Source organism: Xiphophorus couchianus, chromosome 7, assembly GCF_001444195.1.
Source record: "Xiphophorus couchianus chromosome 7, X_couchianus-1.0, whole genome shotgun sequence".
Classification (NCBI taxonomy): domain Eukaryota; kingdom Metazoa; phylum Chordata; class Actinopteri; order Cyprinodontiformes; family Poeciliidae; genus Xiphophorus; species Xiphophorus couchianus.
Window position 1 is genome coordinate 23987521 of NC_040234.1, and position 23304 is coordinate 24010824.

Here is a 23304-nt window from a genome sequence, read left to right on the forward strand (position 1 = left end):
TTCTCAGCGAGAGAAGTGAAAAAGTGACAATATGTGAATTTTCAGCACTACACTCAATATTAGCTTTGGAACAGCATAGAAATGCTGAGATGCAGTAGTTCTGGTGGTTTGAAGCTGGAACCAAGTCTAAATTTCGAGTTTCATAAGTTTTGAATGTTGGAGACCAAAAACGCGTTTTCTCAGCGAGAGAAGTGAAAAAGTGACAATATGTGAATTTTCAGCACTACACTCAATATTCAGCTTTATTAGCTTTGGAACAGCATAGAAATGCTGAGATGCAGTAGTTCTGGTGGTTTGAAGCTGGGACCAAATCTAAATTTTGAGTTTCATGAGTTTTGAATGTTAGAGACCAAAAAAGGTTTTTCTCAGTGAGAGAAGTGAAAAAGTGACAATATGTTAATTTTCAGCACTACACTCAATATTCAGCCTTATTAGCTTTGGAACAGCATAGAAATGCTGAGATGCAGTAGTTCTGGTGGTTTGAAGCTGGAACCAAGTCTAAATTTTGAGTTTCATGAGTTTTGAATGTTAGAGACCAAAGAAGCGTTTTCTCAGCGAGAGAAGTTGAAAAGTGACAATATGTGAATTTTCAGCACTACACTCAATATTCAGCCTTATTAGCTTTGGAACAGCATAGAAATGCTGAGTTGCAGTAGTTCTGGTGGTTTGAAGCTGGAACCAAGTCTAAATTTTGAGTTTTATAGGTTTTGAAATATAGCGACCAAAAAAGCGTTTTCTCAGCGAGAGAAGTGAAAAAGTGACAATATGTGAATTTTCAGCACTACACTCAATATTCAGCCTTATTAGCTTTGGAACAGCAAGGAAATGCTGAGATGCAGTAGTTCTGGTGGTTTGAAGCTGGAACCAAGTCTAAATTTTGAGTTTCATGAGTTTTGAATGTTAGAGACCAAAAAAGCGTTTTCTCAGCGAGAGAAGTGAAAAAGTGACAATATGTAAATTGTCATGTTCCGGGGTCTTTTAGCTCCTTTGTGGAGTTTTTTTGTGCATGCACTCGTTTTTCTCCACCACTAGATGGCGCCTTTACCATCCGTCGGAGGGCGTGGATGACGTCATCCCACACCTGATGCGAGTTTGGCTCATCAGCGAGATGTTCAAGAGGAGCTGACTGCCAGTCCTTCGGCGCCTGAGTGTTAGCCAGTCACGGTACCTCTGAGCCCCTAGAAGCTTGCTTCTGTTTTGCCTTGTTGATCCACTCCTAGTGAAAGTTTTTCTTCGTTGCTTCTCCTGCCTCCAGGTGTTTCCTCCTGGCTCCTCTACATCCGCTGATCCTGAGCCTACCTGTCCGCACTCCGACGTACTCCCGTTGCCTCCTGGATCCCCTCTGTCAGACAAGACGACCACCTGGAACCTCTGAGAACAAACCCCGGACGCTGCAGTTACCCTCCCACTTCTCTAACCTGCCGATCACAAGTAAGATCTGCCCCTTCACTTTAACGTTGTCATTTCCTACAAACCTGAACTCATCACCTCCCTCTGCCTCTCTAGTGAACTGTTTGATTCCCTGAACCAGCCTCTCTCCCTGGACCCGACCCGAGCCAACTATTCCTGCCAGCAGTGTTTTTTCAATAAATTTATCTTTTATTTCACATTGCGCTCCTGTGTGGTGTTCTGCATGTGGGCTTGAAAAACGCACCCATCATGACATAAATTTTCAGAACTACACTCAATATTCAGCCTTATTAGCCTTGGAACAGCATAGAAATGCTGAGATGCATTTCTATGCATCTATGCATAGAAACCAAGTCTAAATTTCGAGTTTCATGAGTTTTGAATGTTAGAGACCAAAAAAGCGTTTTCTCGGAGAGAGAAGTGAAAAAGTGACAATATGTGAATTTTCAGCACTACACACAATATTCAGCCTTTGGAACAGCATAGAAATGCTGAGATGCAGTAGTTCTGGTGGTTTGAAGCTGGGACCAAGTCTAAATTTTGAGTTTCATGAGTTTTGAATGGTAGAGACCAAAAAAGCGTTTTCTCGGCGATCGAAGTGAAAAAGTGACAATATGTGAATTTTCAGCTCCTGCGTTCAATTTTCAGCCTTATTAGCTTTGGAACAGCATAGAAATGCTGAGATGCAGTAGTTCTGGTGGTTTGAAGCTGGAAGCAAATCTAAATTTTGAGTTTTATAGGTTTTGAATTTTAGCGACAAAAAAAGCGTTTTCTCAGCGAGAGAAGTGAAAAAGTGACAATATGTGAATTTTCAGCACTACACTCAATATTAGCTTTGGAACAGCATAGAAATGCTGAGATGCAGTAGTTCTGGTGGTTTGAAGCTGGAAACAAATCTAAATTTTGAGTTTTATAGGTTTTGAATTTTAGCGACCAAAATAGCGTTTTCTCAGCGAGAGAAGTGAAAAAGTGACAATATGTAAAATTTCAGCACTACACTCAATATTCAGGCTTATTAGCTTTGGAACAGCATAGAAATGTTGAGATGCAGTAGTTCTGGTGGTTTGAAGCTGGAACCAAGTCTAAATTTTGAGTTTCATGAGTTTTGAATGGTAGAGACCTAGAAAGCGTTTTCTCGGCGAGAGAAGTGAAAAAGTAACAATATGTGAATTTTGAGCTCCTGCGTTCAATTTTCAGACTTATTAGCTTTGGAACAGCATAGAAATGCTGAGATGCAGTAGTTCTGGTGGTTTGAAGCTGGAACCAAGTCTAAATTTCGAGTTTCATAAGTTTTGAATGTTGGAGACCAAAAACGCGTTTTCTCAGTGAGAGAAGTGAAAAAGTGACAATATGTGAATTTTCAGCACTACACTCAATATTCAGCTTTATTAGCTTTGGAACAGCATAGAAATGCTGAGATGCAGTAGTTCTGGTGGTTTGAAGCTGGGACCAAATCTAAATTTTGAGTTTCATGAGTTTTGAATGTTAGAGACCAAAAAAGCGTTTTCTCAGCGAGAGAAGTGAAAAAGTGACAATATGTGAATTTTCTGCACTACACTCAATATTCAGCCTTATTAGCTTTGGAACAGCATAGAAATGCTGAGATGCAGTAGTTCTGGTGCTTTGAAGCTGGAACCAAGTTGAAATTTTGAGTTTCATTAGTTTTGAATGTTAGAGACCAAAAAAGCGTTTACTCGGCGAGAGAAGTGAAAAAGTGACAATATGTGAATTTTCAGCACTGCGTTCAATTTTCAGCCTGCGGCCCTAAGTAGCTGCTCAGTTAGGTTTGCCTTGGGCCGGCCCTGCCTGCAACACGTGAATCAGGATCAGGAATCCGGCAATTAACAGTAAAAAATCAAGAGCTTATGAGTCAAGTGAAAGTCATGATTATTAGGCAGGTGAATGGCATGATAAGTGGTGAGCGTCAATAAACAATAAAACAAAACTAGTAACAGGGAAAGAAACTAAAGAGGACATATAAATAAACCAAGAAAATAATCAAAGAAACCTAAATGGAAATCAATTAAGAACAAAAAGCAAGAAATACCAAGAAACTAAATTAAATACAGAGCAATAAACTGGTGTGGCAAGACCATTCTAGAAATAATTAACACAGGCCTTGGGTGTGTTAATTAGGCAGGCCCAGGCTTTTCAGATAAAATAAAATAATATTGTTGGGTTTTTTTGGGACAACATCTAAGAAGAAATATATTTCACAGACTATAACATTAAGGGTAACTTATCACTTATTTATGTATTTAATTAGAATTTATTTTATATATATTTTTCAATATTATGTTTCATGTCAGTGTTAATGTCTTGACGTCGTTGACTCCATTACACTTTCAATTTGACTCAGGATTGGACTAAAAACCAGCATTGTTCTTTGCGATTTCTGTCCAGTAAAACTATTAATCTATAAATCAATAGACAGGTATAAATAAAGATATAACCCATGTTACTGTCCCATATTTGTATAGCATTCAAAGGATCTGGAACTTTTGTTTTTCCACTGAAAGCTCTGGTTTGCATGGTTAAATGTCATGTGGGGGAATTTTTATGGATGATCCTCTGATGTCCCATCTGATGTCCACCAGAAACTTACAAAATCACTGAAGAGAAGAAGAGTTCTGATTGATATAGTTGCAGTTCTATCCATGTTTTCATGTTGCACAGCTCAGTCTTTATGCAAATAGTTCAAATTTTAAACTTGTATTGTTGTACATATTTTATCTGGCCATTTTGTGCAACATTTAGCAACTTGCATATCAGAAAATGGCTCGGAACAAGAATATTTTTTTCCATTCTGATTGGCTGCTGTGAGGCCTCCCAATTTTAAGTTGAATGTCCATTGCATTTGCCCTTAGACGCCTGTAAAAATAATTTCTATTCACATTGCTCTTTTGTTTTCTGGGAAATTATTTCTGATAAACACATAAACAACCATGAAAATCAAAACATCAACTATAATGATCATAATAATAACAAAATAGTTATTTTGTTAGTGCCTTTTTGCACTGACTATTTTGTTATTATTACTATTATTACAAATTCTTTGATGGACCTGAATACTGGATAGGGGGGTGCTGGCCCAAAAAAGGTTGAGAAACATTGCCTTAGATAAGGTTTGTTACAGTTTCTGATCACCTCAACTTTGTTTAGACAGATAATAATCTGTCTAAACAAAGTTGAGGTGATCTTCACGCCAGTAGAAGATCTGTTGCACATACTTGTGGACCAGCTCTGGTTCATACTTTGTTGTGAAATGGACAGCATACTGCATAATCAAAACTCCTTTGAGTTCAGCATAGTTTAGATCAGATTATGCCATCTAGTGCCAAACCATTTCATTTTTTTTTCATTAAATGCAAAACATTTCTGTTGTTTTCAAAGAGTGCAAAAGATGATATCTGAATCTTTGAAGCACTGAGTACCTTTCTGGTTTCAAACTGAAGGTTTGTGTAGAGTTCATAACAGAAGTACGTAAGTATATGTTTTTTTTGTTAAATGTGGGGTTTTTTCAGTTAATGTAAAACATTTCTATTGTGCAATGATTTTCAAAAGGATGACATTTCAATATGAGATTTAGAATTATACAGTTTGGAAATAGAATAAGGTAAACATTTCACCGTTTACCTTCAAGGTGATTTAAGCTTCCAGTAACATATACTAATATTTCTGTATGTTCTGTATGTTTTTATCAAGTAACAGAAAAAATAAATGTGAATTTGAGTAGTTATTAGTCGACAGATGTGAAAAATAAACAGACATGTTTGCCAACGGCTTCGTGAATTTATTTTTATATAATTTTTCTTTGGAAAATCTGTTTAGTAATGGAAAACAGGGCTTCAACTTATATAACACCCAAACTATTAAAAAAAATGGTTAGTTGAATGAATAAAATTAACGACAGTAATGTAGCCTATAGTGTAACCCATGTTAAAATCTGACATAAATAGGAATAAATAGTTGGTTAAAAGTCTGTAGACAGAAAATAACGTCGCTGTTCCTTTAAGTAACCAGCGTTACAGATGCTGCGCCTGGGTGACGCTGCAGTACACAGAGCTGAGGGAGAGAGCAGAGGAGGAATCAGAGGGAAAGAGCGGTGATTAATTAACAGGAAAAGTTAATATTATAGAAAAAGAAAAACATAAAATCCCCGTCAGTTCCCGACCAGGTAAATTATGAGAACTAAGTTACATCGGTTTTGGTGAGTTTTATGTTTATTTTTCTGCATTTTCATCGTGTTGTACTTTTTCTTTTGGCGGAGAGCTAACGCTAAAAACGTAGCTGGTTACGAAGAAATGCTTCATAAACTGTTATCCGGTTAATATATTGGGTTTATGAAGAAGAATTTATTTATATAATTTGAGGATTTAAAAAGAGTTTTATTGTGTTTGTGGCCTGTTACACAGGTCATGGTTTTTCTGTCGGGTTGGAAGCTCGGTCGGAGCGAGGATCGGTCTGCCATGTGCACATTCACAGACGGGATTCAAGATGGCGAGCCAGACCTAGACCTTCAATTCATCTTCTCCATTGTGGTAATCCGCTGCCGGAGCAGTAGGAATATCAGGAACTAGTTGGAACTGAACTGAACATAACTGAGAACCGATTGAATTATTATCTTTTGGACTGAATCAAACTGAGACTTTTCATTGAACTGAGTACCTGGATTTACATTTGGACCTGAACTTGAATTTAAAGTGCCATACTTGATTTTCATATGTTTATGTCTCTGAATGTGATTTGAGTAATTGTGGTCCACTTTGATTTAATTGTGTTTGAAGGTATTTCCCTACCTGTAAAAGAAAGAAAAATTAGTTAACTCAGGAGAAAAATAGAAATCTTAAAATAGGTGCAACCTAGGAAAATGAGACCGGTCTAATTAACTCAAATTAGTCTGATTAAAATAACCTAGGTGAACTAAAGAGCAAAAAGAAAGAGTGATATACTTTTTATTTAATTTTTTATTTTTTTCCCTTTTCTTCCCCATTTATATTTACATAATTATTAAGAATCTGCAGGGTATTTTTGGTTTCATGTACTGTATTTTATATGTGTGTTTTGCATTCAGTAAATTGCTGGCCCTTTTCACTTAAAGCTGATGTTATTGGTGTTATTGGTCTGGTGTTATTATTCTTGCTCCCCACTCCTTAGAGGCTAGAACTGGTCCAATGGCGCAGTTAGTGGTGTGATACCGGTGCTACAATAAGGCTTAAATTCAAGCTGTGATACTCTCTTCAGCCTACCGGCATAATCAATTACCACGCCTCCGCCTCAGCCAACCAGCACCAGATTGTCGCTCTACCCCAGCCAATCACCACACAAGAGCTCTTTGAAAAGGTCAAACATCCACAGATCCACTTGCTTCAGCCGCGCTTCAATGCACCTTCTCCCCGTCTCCACCTTCATTCTCCTGGGCATCTTCCAGGCTCCTTCCTCTCCAGGCTCCACTCCACCACCAATGTCTGAGCTTCGCCCCGAGTTGATCATTCAAACTCACGGCGTTTCTCAGCACGCATATCTTCTGCTGGTGTTCGAGCGATAAAGAACTTTAGGTCAATAAAACTTTCTAACTGCTGCTTTTTCTCTGCTTTTGTACAGATTGAAATGAAATGCCATATAGCATCGTTATGTAAACAAAGCTAAAAAAAAATTGCATGCAATTGAAACCCCAGCTTGCAAGGACTTCCTTGTGGAAGTTACACAGAACTATGTACTCCTGTTTTGGCAGTGAGGCCAAAGTCCAGTGTTTACCAGTTTAAAATGTTTTCAATGTTCTCATTCAATACATGAAATTGGAATTATTTCTATAATTGGTTTTTCAGATTTTTTATGGATTTTTCCCCTCAGAAATGTGTATGTTCACAACAACATCAGAGCATCAGTTACACATCTCATCCTAATATGACAGGCTACATTGCACCATTTACAAATCTACATATGCATGCAGATTGCAAACATATGTATGCAAACATATGTATGTTTGCAGGAATGTATGTTCCTGCAGATGAATGGCTTCATCTGCTGTGAATGATGCGAGTAAAATGTTCTCAGACATTAAATGGCAACACAAGCTGAAATGAAGCCTAGGCGCAAATTCAAACTGGAAGACTCTTTCTAGCCCCACCTGTCGTTTCCAACCGGTGCATCCTGCTCATAACCGTCGACCAATCAACACTGGTCCAAGACACGTCACGTCCAATCACTGTTCAGGTCCCAGCAGATAAGGACCTCCGTCCATGGCGTCTTCCGCTTTCCAGCAGAGCTCAACCCACCACCGTCCCTTCACCTCCACTCGCCCGGCCCTTCGGCCGCATTCTTCACTATCCTCCACCACCGGTGCCGGGTCCCGAGGGATGACGTTCCTATCAACATCTGGAATGCTCATCTGAGCCTATCGCAAATTTTGCGATAATCGATGTCCTCAGGCAGGCCCGAACACCAAAGATTTAATTCATGCATTTCTGATCGTCTTCCTTTCTCTGTCTGAGTCTCTCCAGATTGAGTGTCGTTTCATCACAAGGATAAGGTTCTCTTTGTTGGCATTCCTCTTTACACAACCCATTCTCACTCCCTACTCGTCATATATTGACGCAGGGGAAGGTCCGTCGGCGTCACATGTTGACGCGTGGGGTTTTACCCTATGCCTTACCGTAATTTTTGCCCTAAACCTAACCAAATCGTCGGGTTTTGAAGGTTCGGCAGCAGTTACGAGAACCCTTTGTGTCAATAACCCACGTAAAACATGTGACCTTCCCAAGTTGTCAACATGTGACGCTGAAGGAACCTTCCCAAGTCGTCACATATTGACGCAAAGGTGGTACCCTTCGCGTCAATATGTGTCGCATGGTCAGAAATCGTCCCAACTCGACGAGTCCCAGTATGACGAGTTGGGAGTGAGAATGTGTTGCTTTACAAGACTCTACTGCCTCCACCAGGTGTTCTCGTTCACCAAACGGATGTGGGATGGTGTACATAAGAATTGGACGTCCACTTGGAGCCACTGCATTTCTGCTGTGTCAGATGATGACAGTACTTGATGGAAAGTTCTGATGTCATTCAATAAACTGATTAAAAAAATACACTTTCTCAAACAAGGATTTTTCTCAGTACTTACAGGTTAGAGTCAGTATTAGGATATACACTGCACTGTTGGTCTGTCAGGATATACCTCGACAAAGTCTGGGGCCTAGCTAATGTTAAGGAAATATGGATATTGTTGAGTGTTTAATATGGCTAATCTCATGCCATGTGCGTTTAAGAGATAAACATTCCTATTTGGACAAATGTTAAGCAGAGATAAACATTCTCCTGGCAGGGCTGTAACTTAGAGCAGCCACAAAACACTATTCTCTTGAAAGGCTTTAAATTAGTAGGCCATAAATAATATCTTCCCCTGCCGAGAGGTCGAAGGTTGGGGGTTTCCCAGGGGCTCTGAGCTGCATCTGGAGTTGATCACAGATTTCGAATCTGGGAAACATCTATGTTTAATTTCGGATACACCTTTTAAATATTGTTCGTGATAAGGCAAAGATTCAAATCTTGGGAGATGCTGAGTCCAAAAGAGTAAAATAGGTTTTGTGAAATTAACTTATAACTTTAACAACTAAAATGACTCTTGAGTCTGGTCATTAAAACTTAGGGGAAGGTTGACGTTTTTCCAAGGTGGCTCTCTGATTGGTTGAACTACGGAACGCCTTCGTTGCATAAATTAAAATACGGAAACACCCCTTTGTATTAAGAGGACATGTAAAGAGAAAGAAGGAGAGTTTTTTCCATCTTTTCTCCACGTGGGTGCCTTTGTCTGTCTTTGTGTTCGTTTGTCTTCCCCTGGTGTGTTTTTATTTTATTTTTATGAGAAAATGCATATCTCTGTATCTCTGCAGCTTTGTTGTTCATTGCTTTGTTTATGAATTAAACTCTGTGATCTGTGACGTCAACACGCCTTGTTAGTTTCGTTTTACAGCTGGCCGCTGCTCGCCGAGAAGAACCCGGCTGTGTTAAGGAAGAGACGAGCCAAACGTTTTGTTCAAAGTTTTAATAATTCTTCCTCAATACTATCTGGCCCAGATATCTGGACCCCTGATATCTGATTGGCCCGCCAGGTTCGCCCCCTGATGATTGACATTGACGTAACACTAGGTCATTCCTATACTTTATTTGGAATCATATGATAAGAAAATGTATAAAACGTTATATAAGTCCATGTGATGATATATGTAAATAGATTCATATCAGGTGCGATACCAGTCTCCATTATGCTAATACTCATAAAAGCAAGCTGATTCTGTTCTCCTGGACGTTTCTCCTGTTCTGCGCTGTGGTGGCTCAAAGGCTAAACCACACTTCATACCTGGTGGTGATGGTAAAACACCAACAAGTTATTTACTGATCCTCAGCAATAAATAAATAAATCAAGCTGAACATGTAGCTTTTTCTACACTGAAAAAAGTGATTTTGGAGAGTGGTAAATATGATCTATACAAATTATATAAAATTAAATTTTTTTTTTCAGTCAGCCAAGGAATTATAAAATAATGGGTAAATTATACACATGCTACCCGCTCGTTAACATTAAAAACCATTACGTAGGAAAATACAGTAAAATATACTCCCGAATCTTAAGTCCAGTGCTCCAAAGTTGCGCATGCCTCAGACCGCGTTTTTGAATGAGCGGGACTGGGAAGTCTGCATCCTCTCTGCCATCGAACCGTGAGCTGAAGGTAGGGGTGCTGTGAATAATAGCGCGAAGGCAAATTGTAATATTTGAAATGATGAGATATTACACATAAGTGAAGTGTAATATCGATGTGCATCTGTGTAACATGCCATTACTTGAAATCAAAGTTTGAATCTGTCCCTGGCGCCACCATGGCAACTGCAGGTAAGTTGCAATGAAATGTGTTCGCGGTGTGCTTTTTAGAAGATTAGCCAGCATGCATGACTGTGTCTGACCGCTGGTTTTAAGGTTAGAAACTAGTCAACGCCAGCTTTTTCTAATATATTGAATGGGCAGCTGTTTAGGCAGCTGCCCATTCTGACTGTAAAGGGTTCTTTACATTCTGACTTTTGCTGAGTGGTTAAGGTATAATGGTCATTAAGTATCTGCAGGCCTCTGCTCCCACATCACGCTGCACCGAGACACAGGCAGTAAATACACTGCTGTCAATGAGGAACAATTCATTTGTGTATTTTCGCCGCTCATGAGAAGTCCCGTCTTAAAATACTACTATACTAACATGTCGCCAACATATGAAATGACTGACGTGTTTTCTGTTGTTTGCCTGTTAGCTAACAGAGCCCTTAACATGGCTGCTAGAGTCGGTCTCCGCCGCGGTCTGTTTAAAAACAAAATCATCCGCTCTCCAGATTACCTGCATGCCTGCGTACGTGTGTCTCTGTTGTTAAAGTTTAGCGTTACTTCTGAGTGTTTTATTTTTACAATTGGGACTCTGAAGACTCATGTAAAGATGACGTGTCGCACGTCTTTTCCGGTCAGTCATCATGGAAACAGGACGCTCATCCAGCGTGCTGGATGTGGACCAGAGTGGAAACAAACATGTTGTAAAATGAAAACAAAGTACCACTGTATCCAACCTTTATGTGTGTAAACACCCACTGTTGCTGCACCTAATTTTTTTTAAAGGAATTGTGTGTTCAAGTAAAACATTTTAGAATTGATTTTATATTATATTGGGTATTGCTAAAACGTCAGTGCTTAATAAATGTTTTCAGAATTTTGTAATATTGTTTATGAAGCATATTACATCTGTGAATATGATCTATGAAGCTAATTCTATGAAGAATGAATATTAATCTATGCAATTGCATTGCCTTTATTTTAGTGAGGTAAGTACAGTTATTTCTGCACAACAGACCCTTGTCAGACAGACAGACCACTCTGATCAGAGGAGCACAGAGAAACTATGCAAAATATTTACCTTATGTTTAGTTTCTACCTTCATTAAAGAGCCTCAGGCTAATTGTGATGTTAGATAAATGACTTGTAACTTGTTTGTTGTTAAAGGGAGAGTGGAGGCTCAATTCTACATCATGGTTTAAAACCAAACCTGCATAATCAGAACCTTGGACCCGGTGTCACAGCTCTCGTCTCTGCGGCATCACAATTCTGGGCCCCGTAAAGCTTAATCTCTTGTTTGTGAGGTTGTTCATGAGGTTAACATGAAGATAACCTCTGAACTATACATTAGCCCTTATATATTTCTTCTCCCAGGTACATGTCTGATCATTTCTTTTTCTCTTATTTCTGTTGCAGCCAGAGTCTTTGTATGTGGACACTCAGTATTTGCCCTCTCTTCAGTTCCTCTTGTCTGTCCTCCACAAGCAGGGACTCACTGATAGACCACTCTGCTTCTGGGGCTGACACACTCTCCCACGTCCCCACACCCAGTGTATTCTGTACAGGTATGCAAGTTTGCTAAATAAAATAAATAACATTGACCTTAAAGGTGTAGTTACCTTAACCAAAGACCTCAGTTATGGGAAAATGAACTGGAAATGCAAGTTGTGCAACTTCACAACATCAAAAAGATTAGACCTGCTGAAACACAGGTCCTGCTGAACATCTGCTCTCCTTTAGATAAGTTGAAATGTATTGAAACAGCATCTTCAATCAAATTAAAAATGTGTATTTTTTTTGTTTCTTTCTTTTTAACATGTAGGAATGTGAGGACTACAGACACAAAACAATGAAGGTAATTGTGATGCACAACATCATGGCTGAGGAGGATCCATCAGATGTGTCGATTGTGATTGAGGGAAACCAAGTGATGGACGGATGTGGAAGCCGAACAAAGGCATGTGTACTGCTGATGGGACTGATATATGCTTTGCTTTGGATAGTCAAGGTTGAGGAACCTTGACTATCCAAAGCAGCTCAAGAACACATTTGAAGCTTTTCAAAAACTTTTTTTGGAACTTGACGGTGCAAAACTACTGAAGAAGGTCCACAGCCTCAAAAACAAGCGCATGCAATAGACATACATTTCCCCTCTTGTTCCAAGAGGATCTTTTGTCTGGACAGAGAGTTTTAATGGAGTATAGTTTTATATTTTTGTTCTCTTCCCTCCTCTGCTCCACACACAGACACAGAAATATATGTACAGATGGATACATAAGTATGTTGCAGCCTCTCTCAGCCCACTCCATTGTTCTCTGATTTCTCCACATTGACAGAAATGGAAAAGCAATAGAAACTGGCCAGTCTGGTCAATACCACTGAGTGAATCCTGAAGAATTTTGAACTCATCCTCTTTCCCTCCCCATTTGTTTGTTTCTTTTATTCTCATCCTATCTCTGAGAGTGAGAGCAAGCACAGAAACTAAAGAATGTTGATTTTCTGATCTGTCTTTATCCAGACAGAAACTATCTTGTAGAGTTTTGTGGCTTTTAAAATAGAATAAGGGGCCTCTGAAACTGTTGTTTGCATTGACCAGTTATAAAGAGAACATTTGAAGCCGTTAGCTTAGTGAGTTATAAAACGGGTTTATTCATTGAAATGTTGTGTGAAGCTGTGTACTGCACTTTATTCATTTTTTGGATAATTTAGTGTATTATTGCTGCATATAAACAAGGCATTTCAGTTATTTGTTGTATATAAATACACCTGCAGATTTGCTCAGTCACTGTTGTGTGAGGCCGAAGAAACACAAGTAAGAGTTTAGATACAAGAAAATCTTCATATGATTGGACATCCCTTGCACCTCTGCTCTGATCACCTCACTTCTCCTTTTCTCTGATCTACTCCTTTCTTATTGAGCAGTCTGGATGTCCTAAAACAGGGATATGTTTTATTGTCCAACATTACTGAAACAACATTTGAAGTTGTTAAGTTATAACGCAGGTTCATTATATGAAATGTTGTGTGACACTGTTGTGCTGCAGTTTATTCTGTGTTTTTGTTTTTGATGACTTTATGGATTAAAAACATTGAGAAGGTGTATGAGCTGAATGTCTTTTTTGGGGGTACATCTTACCTTCTCTGAATAAGTAATGGTTATTAACTGATTTTAATTAACTTTGATTTGTAATTACTGATAATTACAAATCACCTCAAACAAGTAGGTAATACTTGTTTGCTTGTTAAACAAGCAAACAAGTATTTTTTTGCTTGTTTACATTTAACAAGTATTTAACAAGTATTTTTAAGTAAAAATACTTGTTAAATATCAAGTATCATTTAACAAGTGTTAAATGATACTTACACACAGACATTTAACTGAGTAAGTAGCTGTTGAATATATACATAAATATGAGGTAAATTTTACCCAATTTCTTTAAGTATTTCATATATTTCTGTTCAGTTATTTTATACTCAATATATGGAATTGAATCTACCCGAAAAGAGTCGATGCAAATTGTTACCTCAGATTTATTAGGTAAATTCTATAGGTTAGTTTTTTCAGTGTATGCAACGAGAACGTTTTTGAAATCAGGTAACATTTTACCAAATGAAGTGTTTAGAAGACGGCAGAACTCTGATCGTTACCCCATTCCGCACTCACTCCCCTCGGCGGGAGAAAAACCCCGCAGAAGCAGATCAGCTGCGCTAGATGCTCCAAAGCCTCTGGTCCATTAAAGCGTCCAGATCAGAGGTGATACTCTGACAAAAATTGTTAATAGTGAGCTCCACGATGTTCACGATGACAGTAAAGTTGAAACTGTCTGCGCACCAAGTGGTCAGTGGTCAGTCATCACAGTACGAAACCAGCAAATGCTCATGTGCTTATCAAGACGAGGGTGAAGAGATCCGACATATTATTTCAGTTAAGTTTTTACTGGTTTCATTTTTAGATCACCATTAGCGTAAGCAGTGTAATTGTATGTTGTATGTATTTCAACAGGCAATGCTTAAATTCAGCAATTTTGCCCATAAAAATGCTGAAATTACCAATACGAAAAGCAATTTATAGAAAATTCAGGTGGACTAATTGATTTTCCTTCATCATTGCTTCTCATTACTAAGCGTTACTACTTTTTACTCATGGCCTTATTTTTATTTCACCTGCCTCCCCTGACCGCACGTCACTGCAAACAACCATGAAAATGCATTTTATCCCTGTAGCTAAGACCTCTGACAGACAAAAGGCATTTACTCTGCCAATAAGTAAATAAGCAAACTCATAAGACTGTTGATGAGTACACTAAAACAGAAAGAGAATACTGAGATTGGCTTTAAGATACACACTAAACAGTCTCTAAAGTAACAAGACAAATAAGTTTTCCCAATAGAATATATTAACATTACACCCTTATTCTTACAAGACCTATTCTTAACATATGCACTCATAAAAAAACCTTTTATGAGTTTTTTCTGGTTTTGGGAATTGAATTACTGACTGGTATAAGCACAAGGAAAAAGGAGAAAATCCAAATCTTCTGTGCTGGCTTCAGGTAACAGGCTGCTTTGGTTATTTTTTCATTCCTGTTAGCTCCCCTCAGAATGACAGAAGAGTCAGAAAGGTCTAATGATGAGGTGGGTGAAGGTATTGGCTTAGTTTAGCCCCTGGACTCTAGGGATCTAGAGAAAGGGAGACAAAAAAAGGGAAGAAAAAATCAGTTGTACACTTTTTTTAAGCACAAGCCTTTCACCACTGATGAGAGCTGTGCTGTTATGCTGTGTTTAGCATGCAGCTGTATACTACGTACTTAAGATATCCTTTCGGTAAAATGAAAAAAATTATTATAGTTATTGATTTTTTTATTTACCCCTTTTCTATTAACAAAACTGTGAAAAAAAAATAAAAATGGTATTTTGTGTGAAAACATCCTGCATGTGACCTACAGTTTTTTGAGTATGTGGTGGTGGGCACATGTACACCCTAAGGCTAAATGTTATTGGTCAGTTTTCTTTTATTTATTTGGTGGCTTAGTGCTCTTTCTGTAAGGTAAATGTGACTATGCAGTGAAGCTAGCTAAAAATTACAAGTGGACTGTAGTGGAGATTGTTTGTCAAACCATATAAACCATATATTAAATGTTAAATTCATAAGCCACTGCGGCACACCTGAATCAAATGATGACTCATTCGAAGGCTACACCAGGGAGAGAACTAAAACATGCAGGATGCTGACCATGTAGAACCGACTTTGGGCACCACTGCTGTATAGGCTACTGTAAACAAGTATATAGCATCAACCACGTTAATCAGGACAAAATACATTGTTTTTGTGGGCTATTTTGTCCCATCCATCCATCCATCCATTTTCTGTTCATCCTTTGTCCCTAATGGGGTCGGGAGGGTTAGGGTTGCTGGTGCCTATCTCCAGCTACGTTCCAGGCGAGAGGCGGGGTACACCCTGGACAGGTCGCCCTGGACAGGTCGCCAGTCTGTCGCAGGAACACACAGGACAAACAACCATGCACACTGTTGTTGCGCAACACCCCCCCCTCCTTTCTGTCTCTACTCTCTCACTCTCGTACTTCCTCTTCTGAGAGGGGAGATGTGCTACCAGCTCTCCTTCTAACGGGTTAATTGAGTTTCTTAAATCTGCTGGGATTTACCCTGTCCAGAACTGAAGTAAACTCTGTTTAAGCTGGTTTCGAGAAACGATTCGCCTGGTTATCTGACGGCCTACATCCAGGTGTCCCACCCTTCTTCCCCCTGTGAATTAGCCAGACTGAGCAGCCTACAGCCAACTAGTTTCACAGAGCACACCTGTTAACGGTCGCTCGTTCTCTATTTTACAACTTGCATTTGTTATTGAACCAGGTAGGTTTTAGTAACTCGGGCGAGTCCCAAGGATGATGTTTTAAATATGGGCTACCAGCAACCTAAAAACATTTTCCACTTTTTCCTCTCCAGAATCAAACATCATAGATATTTTACAACCATCAAAGAACTTTAAGGTGACTCATTAACTGAATGTCCACAACATCTTTAGATTTTCTTTATGCTAAATATTTTATTAGTAAGGCATTTTTGCAAGGGTCAGTACAGCTTAATTCAGTAGCAGAAATAATCAAATAAGTAAAATCAATCATCTAGTCTATCTTTCCCTACTGCTGACACTGAGAACTAAAAAAGGAACCTTAGAGCGAGACGGACGGAGTTTGGCGCCTCGAACCCCAGACCTGGCACGACGACGAAGAAGGTGCGGCAGCAGGAGGAGGAAGTTGATCGACGAAGGCAGGGATCTCTGTAGGTCCGATGAACTTCTTCTCCGCACGGATGGTGAGGTCACACAGGACTTGGTGCTGGCAGGAAAAAAGGCACCAGTTCTTCTTCCTTGTCTTTGTCTTCATCTTTGTCTTTGGGGTCAGAACCCAGCCGATGAGAGAAGTGCGATTCGAAGCCACAGGTTGCAGGGCTGACGGGTTGGTCTCCATGAGCAGGACAGTCTTCGGCTCCGTGGCCCCGGCTCTTCTTCAGCTGCAGAGTTCTTTGTCCATCTCGATCTTGGCTCGAAGCTGCCCGGAGGATCCAACGAACGGTTCCTCTTTTGCACCCACCTTATATAGGGTTTATCTGTCTGCTTAGACAGATGATCTCATATCCGTCACTGTCTTAAGAGACATCATGTCATGATGTCTGTGCCAATGTCTCAGGGCTGCTCAACCTCCTGTTTCCATATAAGGTGCTGATCATCTCTGCTCTCCTGTTAGTTCCCCTCTTTTCCTTCCTGTCACCTTTCACCTACCATCTACCTCCAACATATCAGTGATGTTTAATTGCAGTTTTACAACCTTTTACACCATTTCAAGTTCAATGTCAAAATCACATTTATATCACATTTATTTTCTTTAGCTTCTCTGATTTAGCATTCCTTTATAATTTTATAACCATAACTTATATCACATTTATTTTCTTCAGCTTCTCTGATCTATCATTCATTTATGATTTTATAACCATAACTTATTAGTTACTCTTATTATGATCTTAATGTGAGTTATTACAGATGTTTTTCTGAAAAGAAACCAAGAATAATACATGATTCTAATTATTTACTACTAAAGTTACAGTTACTTGTTTTTCTTGTAGTTCCCACAAATATAAGTGTAAGTATTATTACAAGTAAACCAATATTCATATAAGTATTTTACTTTGAATCTTATCCAATTACTAATAATGTTTAGATTTCATTCTTTAAAACTTTACCTTTAAACTAAGGAATAGTCTCAGCTATTTTTATAAATCTGCAGGCTGGAAACTTCCTCTTTTTCCAGGAAACCTGCTTTTCCTGTTTAATGACTCTCTCTGACTGACTATGATTTCTTATGATTAGATAGAAAAAAGTAGAATTAAAGCAAAGTTTGCATGAGACAAAAACAACACACACAACTAGATTGATTTTATTGACACTTAAGTCTACTGTTGGGCCTTGATGTCACTTGAGTGATTCATTTTAAAGATAACTTTATTTATTATTACTGTTAAACTAACTTTATTGACACTTAAGTCTACTGCTGGGCCTTGATGTCACTTGAGTGATTCATTTTAAAGATAACTTTATTTATTATTACTGTTAAACTAAAATCTCCAGCATGGGGAAGTGGGATGAGCTCGGATTTTCTTGACAACACACACACACTCCTAGAGAGAATTTAGAAAGAGAGACCAATTAACCTGACAGTCATGTTTTTGGACTGTGGGAGGAAGCCGGAGGGAGAACATGCAGAAAGACCCCTAACCCTACCCTAATCGAACCCAGGACCTTCTTGTTGCAAGGCAACAGTGCTGTGCTACTGTGCAGCCCCCTATTTTGTCCCTATATTTTAAAATATTTTAGATTAACAACACCCTTTTTTATTAAACTGTGCTAAATAGAGCATGTTGGTAGCGATATTATGTGAGATCGAAGCTGTGTATATCTAGGGTGTAATATTAGTGTATATTAAGCATACCATCTCATTTCAGGTGCTTCATTTCATAAAGACTGTCATACAATTTATTAATGAGCAAAAAGAGTTTGCTCATTAACTCATTAACATAGTATTTGTAGATGTCTATGTTTATTTTAATGTCAATAAAAAATGTCTTTCCCCTGTCTGATACTGTTTCATTCTTATCATTCTTATAAACACTTCTTATAAACTCCTCTGTATTTAAAATATTTTATAAAAGGTAGGATATTCTGATACAAGTCCTTAATGCGAAAATATATGCTCTACCCACATATTTAACAGGTAGGATATTTTGATTGAATAATTTATTGCGTCACTGTGTACGTAGAGGTAGGATCTTCTGATTAAGGAATTTAGCAGATAAACCTTTGCCACCTACCAAGCTGAAATGGGTATTATAAAAGGTCCTGGTACGCCAACACCAAGTATTTATGAAGTAGGATATTCTGATGAGGGACTTTAGTGCACCAATATGTGCTACGTCTGTATTTCATGAAATGTAGAAAATTCAAATAAAGGGAACGGTATTGTGATGAAAGGATATTGTGATGTACATCAAGAAATGCTACCACTAATTTTCTAAAGGTAGATGAAAGGATTTGATGCAACAGAATGGGGTGCCCTGTATACAAGTGGGATATCCCAATTAAGGTGATCTGTTTATCTGTGCTACCCATGAATCCATCCTACCTTGTGGTATTGCGCATGCACACATCGATGCTACGTCACATACTGCTTACTCAACAGACATCCTACCTGTGGAAGTTTCATGTGTTTTATTTCATTTATTTTATACCTGGCTTTCATTAAGCTGCTGTATTACTTCATGTTTTTAGTTTAGGCAGCTTGTAAATATATTTATAAATGGCTTTAGTTTGCTGTCTGGCATGTCATTACTATTGTAAACAAGTCATTGTTTGGGAGTTAATCAGGACAAAATATGTTGTTTTTGTGGGCTATTTTGTCCCTATACTTTAACACTTTTAAATTTAATAACACTCTTTGGTAACATTTATTTGATGGGGTGTGAATAAGAGTGACATGACACTGTCATAAACATGACATAACACCTGTCATGGACACGAGTTCATAAATATTTATGACTGTTGTCATAAAGTGTTATTCGGTAAATAATGACATTTTTAACACAAAGTTGACAATATTCAAAGTATCTTTGTTATGACAACTTGTCATTAAACAAGAAATCGTGATTTGTCATAAATTTGTTATAGAAGTATTACAGATTAAACTTTATTTAAACATGTAGCTTTATCTGCTAAGTTTACTTAATGTTAGCAATACTATATTGCTAACATTTAATGACATTACTATGACTACTATTATGACATATGATGATCTTGGTTAATGTCAAGTTGTCATAACAGAGACATTTTGAATAATGTCAACTTTGTATTAAAAGTGTCATGATTTACCGAATGACACTTTATGACAACAGTCATAAATATTCATGAAGACTTACTCATGTTCATGACAGGTGTTATGTCATGTTTATGACGGTGTCATGACAGTCTTACTCACACCCCGTCAAATAAAGTGTTACCCACTCTTTTATTAAACATTTTATTATTTATTAAATAGAGCATGTTGGTGGGATTGAAGCTGTGTAATAGGGGTGTAATATTAGTGTATATTAAGCACATCCTAGTGCACAGTAACCCTCGCAATTCGGTGGACACATTGTGGCTGCGCTGCATTTGATAAAGTCTGTCATCAGAGGCCTGAGGACGCAAAAAAGAGTTGCAGTGATCTGTATTTGTAGATGTGTTTTTGTACTGTTTTATTCTTACAAACACCTTTGTATTAAAATATTTTTAAAAAGGTACGCTGTTCTAATAAAAGGATTAGTGCGTGCATCATTTTTAAAAAGGTAGGCTGTTCTAATAAAAGGATTAGTGCATACATCTATAGCTTTTCATTTTAAATGGGTCAGATGAAGGAAGTGATCTTCTTGTGGTTTTGTCATGTATATAAATTGTTTCTATGTTATGTTAAGCATAACTCCTAAGCTTTTACTTCAGTGACTCAAATAATGTTATCCAATATATTTAACATTAACACAACCCGCTATAGTTATGGGTTTGTAAACTTCACGGTAGCAGTTTTAGATGCGTAGCACTGACAGACAGACATGGCTACCTGGCCGTGGTAGAGTAGGAAAATCTGACGAGGAAGCACTGATAGTCAGGATAGGCTGTTGCAGGGAAACTGCCATCTTTGAAATGGGAAAGATGAACAGCAAACCAATTAGATGAGCTGTGTTAAATCACTATCTTTGGCTTGCTTTCTGTTTTCTTGTGGAATATGAAACTGATGGGGGCGTGATCGGATATGATGATTGGATACAATGTACATAGAACGACCTTTCCCCAAACAGGATTTTTGCTATACTTCTACTCAATTTTAAATTATATTCTGTGAAATTACTTTTGATACAGTGTTGCATACTACATTAAGTATGATAATGTACTATGCTCATAGTTTAAATGACTCAATTTAAATGACTCCATTTAAACTATGAGCACTTAATACTTATTTCACAAAATAAACTTGTGAAATATAGACAGAAAGGAGTCTTACGAGTAGCTGTTGTGCTGCTGTCGTCTCCGGGCACTCCTCATCTTCTCAAAACGAGCCTCCATTTCCTCAAGAACCTTAGGAGTGTAGCGGACCACCAACTTAACTGACCCCTGGGCAGCCTTCAGTAGCTCCACAGCCTTTTCATGTTGCTCCGCCTCTACGCTCTGCACAGATACCACACCTCTGTCAGTTCTGGCACCAACTGACAGCAGTGTAACTTTCCAATCAGCCATTGTGGTCGCACATTCACTACAATGAAAGTGGCACATTACTTGAAGTGAATGCGCCACTTCAGCTTGGTTGTGCACTGACCAAACAGTCAAGTCTTTGGGTAGCTTCATAGAAATCTTACCACTCCATTGACAGATAGCAGCTGGTCTCCTCTCTTCAGTCCTCCTTGGCGATCAGCCACTCCTCCAGGGATAACTCTGGAGATGTAGATTGGGGAGTTCTGTTCTTTCCCGCCCATGATGTTAAAGCCCAGGCCCTCTTCTGTTTTGGGCAACTCCACCACCCTCGGGTGGGCATGACCCTCACTGGCTGCGAAGGCTGCCACTGTGGCCTAAAAAAGCAAGAAGTGAGATATGTTAAATTGGGAAGAAAAAAAAAATATCGCTTTAGTGCAGTCTTTCTCAAACTGAGCTGCCTGGACCACTGGCGGTCCACGAGGTACTGTATGTAAACGACCCTTTATTTGCAGTGACGTGACCTCAAAGTGTGGCGCTACAGCTAGTTTACCGAAGGATTGTATTAAAAATAATGATGGAACATTGGCTTAAAATGGGATTACTCAAAATAAAAGCTGTTGATGCCGGTGGAAAGAAAACAACTCCAAGAATATTATATGATCAGAGGAAGAAGCTAAGTCATAGCTACTCAGTGTTGATATGTCATTCCTTTGACCAGCTGTATGCAGTGAGCAGTAGGTCTCAACTTGTTTTTTGGGGGTTTATGACTTTGCTTGGTATTGAATGATTCTCTGCTTTCAGGTCAACAACTATTGTTTTTTTCATTAATTAAAAATATTAAATTAAAATAAATAAATGCAATTGCTACAAATCGGTTAATTATTTCAATGGTGCAGAAAATGATTTTTTTGTGTCTGTTATAGCAACTCATGTCTATTTTTCCTTAATTGTGCTTCTAAATCACAAATAGTCTTAAATGATATTAATGCAGAAAGAACAACTATTTTTTTTTATTTCTATGTGCTTGACACCATTGGAAAGCTTAGACTCCACACTTTCAGAATCTGTAAATAACTCAAAATGCACCAAATAGATGCGTTCATGGCTTTGTCTTGGCCACTCACATTTACCAAACAGAACGACTAATATTGAAGTTTTACACACACACACACACATATATATATATATATATATATATATATACACAGTACAGACCAAAAGTTTGGACACACCCTCTAATTCAATGGGTTTTCTTTATTTTCATGACTATTTGTAAGGCAAGAAATCCCACTTATTAACCTGACAGGGCACACCTATGAAGTGAAAACCATTTCAGGTGACTACCTCTTGAAGCTCATCAAGAAAATGCAGAATGTGTGCAAAGCAGTAATCACAGCAAAAGGTTGCTACTTTGAAGAAACTAGAATATAAAGGGTATTTTCAGTTGTTTTACACTTTTTTGTTTAGTGCATATTTCCACATGTGTTATTCATAGTTTTGATGCTTTCGTGTGAATCTACAATGTCAATAGCCATGAACATAAAGGAAACTCATTGAATTAAAAGGTGCGTCCAAACTTTTGGTCTGTACTGTATATATATATGATCATGCAGAAAAAAAATTCATAAGAGCAAAAAGAAAAAATAAATATAGAGGCCGCAGTATGTCTTGCTTCACCAGTAATATGAGTGGCCGTGAAATGTGTAGTGTGCATCCAAACCTCACAAAGCACCGGTGGAAGATAAGTAAGCAATAAGCAAAATAATGTCACAAAAAACGACAGAGAAAACAAAGACAAAACATATAAAAGCCAAAATAAAGATATCTTTTTTCTTTATCTTGGTAATGTAATGTTTATCAAACGTATTTGTGGTGCTGTAAATAGAAAATTAGCTTGATTGTGACCTTGATTGTAACTTAATCAAAGTACGTCGTGTGTATGTATTCCAGTAAGTCTAGTGCATACTAGTTTTTTGTTGCTTTTGCTACCACTAGACTAGATGATATGTAAGATGTAATGTCAGAGATGCAATGAGTTTATAGCAGGTGTACAAAAACAATTGACTGTGGCTCTTAAAATAAATGAAATTAAATGACTCCATTTAAACTATGAGCACTTAACCTTCTGTGGTCTGACCGCACAACACCTCACAACTTCCTCCTGGTCCACCTCTGGAGGATAAATCTGCGCTAGTTCATCAGTCAGTTGGATCTGTCTGATACAACCCGATTAACTTTTATC

General features: G+C 38.2%; 1 protein-coding gene and 1 long non-coding RNA gene across 3 annotated transcripts in view; one reads left to right on the plus strand and one right to left on the minus strand.

Annotated features, from left to right (window-relative positions):
* Positions 1 to 10462: 10462 nt before the first annotated feature.
* Positions 10463 to 14615, plus strand: LOC114147868 (uncharacterized). The gene is made up of 3 exons (XR_003596154.1): positions 10463 to 11838; positions 12096 to 13581; positions 13621 to 14615. It is a non-coding gene; the product is annotated as an uncharacterized LOC114147868 (long non-coding RNA).
* The window catches only part of lin7b (lin-7 homolog B (C. elegans)), a 49748-nt gene continuing 41032 nt past the window's right edge, over positions 14589 to 23304 (minus strand). The window contains exons 5-7 of one of the 2 annotated variants that reach the window (XM_028022557.1): positions 21227 to 21436; positions 20875 to 21038; positions 14589 to 14953 (exon numbers count right to left, since the gene is read on the minus strand). In XM_028022557.1, coding sequence (XP_027878358.1) covers positions 14932 to 14953; positions 20875 to 21038; positions 21227 to 21436 — 396 coding nt within the window. In that variant the 3' untranslated portion in view covers positions 14589 to 14931. Of the gene's footprint in view, positions 14954 to 20874; positions 21039 to 21226; positions 21437 to 23304 lie in introns of those variants that run through there. The other variant, XM_028022558.1, reaches the window with a different exon arrangement.